The sequence below is a fragment of the Hipposideros armiger genome, unplaced genomic scaffold, assembly GCF_001890085.2.
Source record: "Hipposideros armiger isolate ML-2016 unplaced genomic scaffold, ASM189008v1 scaffold_2139, whole genome shotgun sequence".
Classification (NCBI taxonomy): domain Eukaryota; kingdom Metazoa; phylum Chordata; class Mammalia; order Chiroptera; family Hipposideridae; genus Hipposideros; species Hipposideros armiger.
In genome coordinates, this window is record NW_017733487.1 from 18,221 (window position 1) to 28,439 (window position 10,219).

At 48.5% G+C, this 10,219-nt stretch overlaps 1 pseudogene and 1 gene segment (V, D, J or C); both read right to left on the bottom strand.

Moving 5' to 3' along the window:
• Positions 1–1,651: 1,651 nt before the first annotated feature.
• On the bottom strand, positions 1,652–2,277 carry LOC109378554 (immunoglobulin heavy variable 1-46-like; annotated as a pseudogene).
• Positions 2,278–3,902: 1,625 nt separating this feature from the next.
• LOC109378553 (immunoglobulin heavy variable 3-23-like) lies at positions 3,903–6,194 on the bottom strand. The segment is given in 3 exon segments: positions 3,903–3,921; positions 5,674–5,992; positions 6,092–6,194. Coding segments are annotated over 3 exon segments (384 nt in total).
• Positions 6,195–10,219: the final 4,025 nt, after the last annotated feature.

The following is a 10,219-nucleotide window of genomic DNA, read 5'->3' on the forward strand; positions in this document are numbered from 1 at the left end:
GTTTGGGGAATATAATCAATAATGTGGTAAAGATTTTGTAGGGGATCAGATGAGCACTTGTGTATTAGGGAGACCATTTCGTGGACTGTGTAGATGTCTGACCACTGCGCTGTACACCTGAAGCTGAATAACATTGAGTGTCAACTATATATATATATATATATATATATATATATAGTCACAGGATGTGGAGTACAGCATAGGGAATAGAGTCAATGGAATTGTCACCGCTCTATGTGATGTCAGAAGGGTAGTAGATTGGATGGGGTGGTTATCAGTCTGTGAAGGTATAAAAATCTAACTATTACATTGTTTTGTACACCTGAAATAATAAAATAATATAATAATATTGATTGCCAACTATAATTGAAAAGTGAAAAAGGGGGGTAACGTGAAGGGGAATAAGAGGTCCGAATGTCCAGGTATAAAACAAATGAATCATGAGGATGGAGTGTACAACATGGGGTCGAAAATATTGTGACAGCATGGGACAGTGTCAGAGGCTTGCTTGACTTATGTTGATCATTCTTAGATTATCAATGTTAAATAACTATTGTGTACACGTGTAACTTAGATAATATTGTATGTTACCTATATTTTAATGAGGACCTTTTAAAAAGAGTAAAATATACAAATTTCTTCATCTTGGTGATTTCTTTCTAAATTCCATTTTAAGCTCTCTGGGGCTCATTAGAGAGGCTCTGATTCCCTTTCTGAGGGAGGCACCCTGATGACTGAGCCCCTCCCAAGGCCCCACCTGCAAACACAACCCTCTCAGGGGGCTAGGATGTCAACACAAATGTGGGGGGAACACACATTTTCAGAGCACAGCCCTTCCCCATAACCCTCTGGGGCATGTGTGGTGATGCCAACACCTTGATGTCATCCAGTGAATATGACCACATGCTCTGAGCCCCAGACTATGAGGGTATCACTGTGAGGATATTTGAGCCCTGAGTGTGTGGTGATTTGAAGCAGTTTTCCTGGGAAAGTAACACAGGCTGGACGTGAGTCTCACATCATCAAGGGTCTCCCATGCTGCTTCCTGTTGTGTGAGGACCCCCAGTGCTCCCCAGGGACAGGGACACCCACAGGCTGGGATCTGAGGGGAGGAGCCTCTTCAGGAAGTCACCCCTGCAGGAGGGGCTGAGGGGACAGTGAGCTGATGTAGACTGTGCTTCAACCTGGCACACCTGTCACGCAGGACATTGTCACCACGTGTCATAATGGTCCTCCCAGATATCATGTGTGTGGTGCTTCACCACAGATGGGGAGCAGAAATTCACCTTTGAATTCCATTTACTCACTTTACCCCAAGCACAGTTCCATTTTTCAGAAAAGGGGAAAGAGAAAGAACTTTCTAGAGAGACACTGCAGTCCAATCCCAGAATCTGCCTCTAACCAAGTGATCCCAGCTAATGCCTGAACTAACCTCCCTCAGTCAGAGAACACGGAGGCTCCAGACGTGTCCTCTGCAGGGACAATTCACATGACAGGGTCCTTTCAGGAAAATCTTTCCCTGGTTGTTCCTTGCAGGACATTTGGACACTGGAATCCTTCCCCTAAATGACTGATGTGCCCGTGACAGCCTCACACCTCATCTCAGGCTCCTGACTCTGTGTGAGGAAGTCAGGAGACTCATCGTCCCGGTCACCTCCTCAGCCCCGCACAGCTGTCCCCTCCCTCAGGGTTTCTGACACTCTCAGGATGTGGCTCATCACACTGTGTCTCTCGCACAGTAATACACGGCCGTGTCCTCAGGTCTCAGGCTGCTCAGCTCCATGTAGGCTGTGCTGGTGGACGTGTCCCTGGTCATGGTGACTCTGCCCTGGAATTTCTGTGCGTAGTTTGTGGCACCACTGCTAGGGTTCATCTCCCCCATCTACTCAAGCCCTTGTCCCGGGGCCTGTCGCACCCATTGCATCCATTAGTTGGTGAAGGAGTATCCGGAGGCCTTGCAGGACACCTTCACTGAGGCCCCAGGTTTCCTCACCTCAGCCCCAGGCTGCACCAGCTGGACCTCGGAGTGGACACCTGTGGGGAGGAGACAGGATTGGGTGGAACCCCTGTGACTGGCCCAGATCCCCCCATCATCCCAGGGTTGGGAGCCCCTTTACCTATAGCCACTGCCACCAGGAAGAGGACTCTCCAGCTCCAGTCCATGGTGACGGCTGTGCTGTCAGGACGTCTGTAGGGGAGCGTGTGGCTGTGGGGCGATGCTCTCAGGACACAGACATGTCCCTATTTAACCCCGCCCACCTCTGCTCATTTGCATATTCATGAGCAGAGGGTTTCATAGCTGAAGACGTGGCCCACCTGAGAGAAGCTGGATGACACAGGGACCATGCTCAGTGGGCATCTGAGGTCCACGTCCTAACCTTTGTTGGAGGAATTGTGTCCCCTGCCAGGTCCCTGAACCTGTGCTGACAGAGCTACTCGCTCTGAGAAACAAGACCTCCCAGGATGTGATCCTAACTGTGAACCCCCTTTGAATGACATGGGGACCATCTGAGCCTACTTTGGCCTTTGATCTAAACGACTCAATCGGGGAGTCAGTGTGTGTCCCCAAATTTTGAAAATTTCAAATTGGCAAAGCCGTCCTTGTCATCCAGCTTTTTGCTATTTAGATATCCTGCAGTTCTAGAAACACTGTTTTAAATATAATTTTATTGCCCATTGTGTTTGGTAAATTCTCCCAATAGAATAGGCTACTTACAGACACTTCCACAGTCCTTGCCCACATGTTTTTTTAGATATTTTTTGTAACGAGGGAAACCCCAGGCCCTGAGAGGAAGCCCCTCTCCTTCCCCTCCCCACCTGCTCCTGGGGCTGCAGCCCCTGCTGGGTGGGTCCTGAGCGCCCCCTGCAGCCCAGCCTGCGCCCTGCAGGGAGGGTCCTGTCTGGGCTCACAGGGCGTGGCCTCTAGCGTCTCTCGTCCAGTGTTGAATGTCTGTGTCCTGACCTCACAGTGCTCCCTCAGGAACACCGTAAGCTTTGACTTCATCTCTGGAAACAGTGAACCGACCTAACTGAACTCTGCAGGTTGTCCTCCTGAGGCCTTTATGGAATCACCAGGGAGCCCCTTCCCTGGGCTGCCAGATGCACTGACACAGCCGACACTGTCCTGAGCCCAGACGGTCTGAGTAAATAAATTAGACACACACAGGGTGGTTGATTTTAGCATGAATGGACTCCAAATTGTCCTTTTTCTCTGTACCCAGTTCAAAGACCGTCCCTCACTCTGACCCCAGGCCTGGATGTGTGACTTCCTGTGTAAATGGAACCCCAGTAAATGTGACACAGACACACTTGGGAAGAACCTGCACCCTGGCTCTGCTTTTCCTCACAACCCATGGGACCCGTGCAGATGACCCATGAAATGGGCCAATCTTGTCCCACAGGTTGTCAGACTCGAGGCCCAATCACACTATTGCCCACTCATGGCACCTGCAGTGGGGTCCCTTGGAGAACCCATGTCTGTGGGAGGGGAGACACCTGAAGAGTTAGGGGAGGAGGAGGAGGCAGCACCATGTCAGCTGATTCAGGTGAGGCTGCTCGTGTGTGTGGGAGACATTACGTATTCTCATGATTAACACCTGTGAGGTAGTCATCCTGGGTCTGGACTGTGACCTCCCCAAGGGCTCTCCGGGGTCAGCTCACCTCCCTGTGAGTCCTCCCTTCCTGCCTGCAGCATCCACAGTCTATTCCTGACTCTCGTAACCCTGGTAAATGTGTCCCCTCCCAGGTCTGTCACAGGTAAGAATGTCACCCACACTCAGAATAGGGTTCTGGGAAAGTCCTTCCCCTGGAGGGTCAGCCTGAGGGAAGTTCTGGTGGATTTCTCAGTGGTTAGTCCTCCCCTCCCCCTGTCAGGGACACGAGGGGACCCACATGCATCCTCTCTAGGGAACCTGGATGTGTCTGGAGGGAAAGCCCCAAGAAGTGTGGGTGTGGCCCCGGGACCCCTCCCCCACAGGAGCCCACCCGTGAGCTCCATCCATTCATAACACTCACCCTGGAAGTGCTTCCACCAGCTTGAGCCTCCAGCCACTTCTGGTCCAGGTGAGCAGAATCACCTGGGACTCTGGATGTGCGTGTGTTTCCAATTATTACAGTGGAGGCTCTACTTGCAACTTTCGTTCTGTGATGGGTTCATGAGACACAATTATCTTCATTTTTCATGCTTCTCTTCTAATAATGGGAGTGATGATTTCCAAGATCTTTAATGTTGATGCAGAAAACAGATGGACCTCCACAAGTCATCTTTGACCTGTTACTAGAAGTTGGAATCTCACCTCACTATGTGTAAGTGGCACCTGGACAGACAGAACTGACCATGACATCACTGAGAGTCTTCGCAATTTCAAGTCCCTCCCAGGAATCTGGAACAGGAACCTGTTACCTCAGGTGGTGTCACACTTGGAAGGGTATCCGAGCCCCTGGCTGGACCCAGGAGGTGCACCTGCTGCCTCTCACCAGGGACAGGACCTCCCACTCCTTAAACACACGCCAGGCAGTGAGGACGCTGTTTCCCAGGTGGGTGCAGAGCAGGGTGGGGACATGGAGGTGCCCTTGGATTACTGGATGCACTGGACACGAGGCCCCAAATCCCATCTGAGGCTCTGATCTAAGTGTGAGGACGTCTCATTAGCTCTGCCTTCTGAAACCTGTGGGTGTGTCAGGATGATCAGGAATGTGATTATTTCCCTCTGGTCATGGAACCTGCTTCACAGGTATTTATACCTGGAGAGCTCCATATGGAGTGAATTCTATACCCCCACCATTCCCATGTTCAAGCCCTAAGACCCAGTGGCCTGCACTGGGAGAAAGGCTTGTAGGACATAATTATGGTTAAATGAGGTCATAGGGCTTGGGTCCTCATCCAATAGATTTGGTGGTCTTATAAGAAGAGGGAGAGACAGAGAGATGTCACCCTCCACCACATGAGATGACAGTGAGGAGTCAGCTGTCTGGCCAGTACGATGAGTTCCCCCCAGTAATTAATTAATCTGGCAACTTCACCTTAGACTTTCCAGCACCCAGGATGTGAGAAAATAAATTTCTTTTGTTTAATCCACCCAGTTATGGTTTTCTGATGGCAGCTCGAGCAGACGAGATGGACATTTGTTCCTGAGAGTGGGGTGCTGCTGTAACAAACAACTAAAAAGGTGTTAGTGACCTTGCAAGTAGGTAATAGTTAGAAAGTGGAAGATTTTTCAATATGCGTAAAAAATTCCAAGATTGCTGTGAAGGGATGTTGAAAGTGACTGCGTTGGGAGCTCAGGAAGAAGACTGGGCAGCTGTCAAGAGGCCCCCATAATCTCAGAGAAAACAGGGATCGTCATAAGCACAGTGGGGGTTGAAATGTGGACCTAAGCAGCCATCCTGGCGAGGCCTCAGATGGAAATGGGGAACATTGTTAGCTGCTGAGAATAGGAGAAATTAGAGTCACAAAGAAGATTCAAGACTTGTCCCAGGGGGCGGCTGAGAAATTTTACAGGAAATATCTGCTCCCAACATGAAATTCCTTCGCCACCCAGGTCCACACCTGCTCCTGGGGCTGGTCCCTGTGCTCAGAGTGTCATCAGCGCTCCCTGAATCCTGAGCGCCCCCTGCAGCCCAGTCCTCCTGTCCCCTCAGGGAGGTTTGTGTCTGGGCTCACACTGACTTCCCCTCACTGTGTCCCTCGCACAGTAATACACGGCCGTCTCCTCGGCTCTCAGGCTGGTCATTTGCAGATACAGCGTGTTCTTGGCGTTGTCTCTGGAGATGGTGAATCGGCCCTTCACAGAGTCGGCATAGCTTGTGCTACTTCCACCACCACTACTAATGTCTGAGACCCACTCCAGCCCCTTCCCTGGAGCCTGGCGGACCCAGTCCATGTAGTAGCTACTGAAGGTGAATCCAGAGGCTGCACAGGAGAGTTGCAGAGACCCCCCAGGCTGCACCAAGCCTCCCCCAGACTCCACCAGCTGCACCTCACACTGGACACCTGCAAACACAGGGAGGTCCTGGTCAGAAACTCTCACACATCCACTGTTTCACTCATATTCTCTCACATGTTCAGAGTCTCCTGTTCTCCATAAATCACCTCTTAAAATAGCCACAAGGAAAACCCAGCTGAGCTCAAACTCCATGGTGCGTCGTCTGTGTTCAGTCCTGATCACGGAATGGGGACACCTGGAGATCCCGGGGCTGGGGCTCCTCTCCCTGAGCTGCAAGGTCAAGGCTGGACTGGTTTTCATCAGCAGAGGGGTCCCTATTTGCATGTCCTCCTTCTATATAGGGAGCTCCGGGTTAGGACTCTGACATAAAGGACATGATCACAGAGTGTAATGTGTTCATTTCCCATGTCTGGTAAAAATACACCACTGTGTCTGGGCGAGTTCCTCTCCCCACCGGGCCCAGCTGCTCCCCTGAACCAACTGCATGGCAGGTGGACATGCCCAGTAATGTTTTCAGGACCACCTGGCTGGACACTAGATCATGTTGCAAACCTCCTAAAAAGACCAGGCAGGAAAAAATGTAAGGAAAAAATAGAGAATGGATAAAATTTAAGTGATATGCCATGAAGGTCACCAGTACAGAGCACGCCAAGGGGAACCAACCACCATGACCAGAGGACGAGTTACAGACACAGGAGGTGGGTGCAGGTTGGGACATGGGAAGATACATCTGATAATTATTTCCCCGTAGAGAGCTCAGAGGATAAACGAAGAGCAGAGTAGAATCTGGAGCAGGTGGACCAAGTGTCTGAGGAGACAGGAGCGTCTGTTGGCTCATTGGGAAAACAGGAGCGTGACCCACACAGAGAAGCAGAGCCGTGCCGCGGGGCGTGTTCAGTTCTGGGGTCCGGGGCTGTCTGTGCAGCAGCGTCACTGTCACCATTTCTGTTTTATTCTCCAGGCTCCCTTGTAAGACCAGCTTCAAAGGTTGTGGACAGAGATGAAACTCAGTCATATCTAGGCATTTTCTGTTGAAGATACATGGAAATAATAAGGAGCAGAGGTTATGGAAATTCTGTTATTAAAAATAATTTCATTGACATATTTGACACGTGTAAATTAAAGGTGTACAACATGGGAAATGGATACTTTTACGTGTTTTATGTGATTCATATTGTAGTCAAATTAGCACCTCTATTATGATAATTATTATTACCTTTAAATGCTTGGAATATCCAAGTCACACTCTCTTAGAAAGTTGGTGAATATAATACAGTGTTGTTGTCTACATTCATGACACTGCACTAGAACTCTAAGGTGTATTTACTGCTCGTTGAAAGTCTGTGCTTTTAAACTAGTGAACATCCTGATTGCAATCTCTAGGATGGATTAACCTTTATCATGACATCACTAGTTATATAAAGAGCATCATATTTCCTTGTCCACTGATTATAGAACCAATGAAGAATTCAAATCACCTACTGTTATTGATGCTGATTAATTTTATATGAGAAAATCGTCAACCACATCAATTCAGTCTTATTTTCCTCATCAAGTGTCTGTGTCTCAGTAACATGTGACATGGTTCCAGTCAGGGAGGTTGGAGCGAGGGTCTGTGGTACATTCCTGGTTCTTTAGGAGTTAATTCCCCAAGAACCACCTCTTCCCTCTCCCAGTCCTTCCATGTCTGCGTGTGACCCTGGGGAATGTTGTCACCTTGTCCTCACATGACGGGAGTCACCTGGAACATGAAGCTCACTCACTGGGTGTATCAATGTGCAGAACTGGGGGAAAACTATTAGGTACATGAGTGGTGGAATTAACCAACAGAGGCCACACACGTCCAGGCGTCTTGTTTCATTAGGTGGGATCTTCCTTGTTGTTCAGCCAGTTCAAGGTCTGGTTGTCTTTCTTTACTATTCCCTGAAATAGACGCACATATTATCTAGAGTCATGAAGTTAATTTATTTTTTTATTTTTTCATTTTTGTAATTCGGGAATTGGGAGAGGGGTACAGTGTTGGGGAACTAGGGAAGAGGACCAGCCAAGTTGCTGTTCTTAAATCTTAGTTGTCGAATGTGCCAGTCGCCATCAGGCTGCCTGTCGGCAGCTCGGGGCCCCTAAACTCAAGGTGCTGTGTTCAGTCTTAGTTGCGGGTGGGCATAGCCACCATCCATGCGGGATTCGAACAGGCAGCCTTGTTGTTAAGAGCGCACACTATCCACTGAGCCATCCGGGTGGCAGCTCAGCTCAAGGTGCCGAGTTCGGTCATAGTTGCAGGCGGGCGTAACCCACTATGAAACAGGCAGTCTTTTTAGGAGCACATGCTCTCACCAGCTGAGCCATCCTGCCACCTGTTGGCAGCTCAGCTTGGGCTCAGTGTCACTGGCTCATGTGGGGATTGAACCGGCAGCCCTGTTGCTCAAAGCTCGCGCTATCAAACTAACTCTTAACCAACTGAGCCACTCGGCTGGCCCATAAAGTTCGTTTATTGATAGTGTGTAGGAACACAAATCATGTGTGCATGTTGAGTTTGTATCTTACGGCTTTCTAGATTTCACTTTTTATTTCTATTAGTTTTCTGGTGCAGTCTTTAGGATTTCCTATAGTAAGAGCATGTCACCTGAACAAGAAAAAGAGAAGTTACTTCTTGCTTTCTAATTTAGGAATTTTTATTTCTTTTCTTGTCTAATTATTCTGACCAGGACTTCCAGCAACAGTATGTCTTTCTCCACTCAAGCTGGTGGCGACCAAAGTTCAGGGGAGAAGCTGGACTAGAGTTTAATTATCTTAGTTAACAAGGGTTTTGTTCTGATGAAGATATACAGAAATCCTTTCAAGGGAAAACGTCTCTAACCAGGTTTACATCCCACAAATGATTTCCTCAGGAGCCTCTAACCATCTCTTTCAAATGCAGCAATGAAGGGTGACAGGCCTCTGTCTCTGGGGACTTTTAACCTAGAACCCCAACTCCAACCTGGAATTACCTGCTCATCATGGATGTATGTGAAATTTTACTTCTCCTTTCCCTAAGGCAACTAGGTAACACTGATGACCATCCAAAACACCAGATTAATTTAGGATGAACTTTGTGGAGCTAATGGTGCTGTCCTGTCACACAGGGGACTATCCACATGTCTTACCTGAGTCATGTGCTGGAGGAGGGTCCTGTGCCGTGAGCTGCTTCCTGGAACACAAAGGGCGGGGGGATTTCTTTTCTTTTTATCATCAATGGCCATTTTTCATTTATTTTGAAAGGTATTCTGTCACGTCCAGCGTGGCAAGGGCAAATGGGACACGAGAGGGGCGACGCAGATTGAATAAAGAGAGACAGAGACAACAGAAGTAATATTTAAGTGCGAGACCAAGGGACTCAGCCTTCAGAGATAGACTGAGCCCCCGAATCGGGTCGACGCTTGGTTTTTATTTGAGAAGTAAAACTGCTGTTGATCAGATTAACATCCAGTCTGAGGTCTGTGCCTCAAAGCCTTATCTATTAACATATCCATTATGTTCCAGCATATGCTATGCCTTCACATATCCAACATATCCACCACATAGCCCCAGGACACCTTGTTACTGTGTCCTCCCAGAGGAGATTAACTGTTGGCTTCCCAACAGGTCCCAATACACCTTAAGACACTCCTCAGAGGGAGTCTTATCGACCTCTGGTCATACCGAGGCACTCCCTCAGAGAGATTACTGCCTGGTCATACCGAGGCTTTTCTCTCATAGCTAATGGGATTAGAGGCTAAATGCGGGGGGGGGGGCGTGTTTATAGAATTCGGCTGTCAGGCAACATCTCTCCCTTTCTGTTGTTGTAGAAGGAGAAACACGGACTTTGCAGTTACTTCATTTATTGCTCGCCGGAGGGTTTTTTGGCCACACCGGATGACTAAACAAAACAAAAACAAAATAATGATTAGAAATGCAAAAGCACCAGCAAAACCTCCACCGAGGTTTTTTATCCAATTAAGTGGATTTAAAGTAGATAATCAGTCCGCAGCCGCGGACAAGGCCTCTTCTCCAAGGAGAAGCTGGAGATTAGCAGATGACATCTGGTCAATTTCTTGTTGCAGTTGTTGTATGTCAACAGTAAGATTGGGCGTATGACCCAAAAGATGAGCCCATACCTCCGACCAGGGCGTATGTGTCTGGTTGTAAGAAAAAGGAGTTATACAGTGAGTGGAAGTATTCCAATCGCATTTCAAAGTGATAATAGTTTGGAGACTTTCCAGTTGGCTTCCTAAATAAACCACAGTAGTTTTCAGATC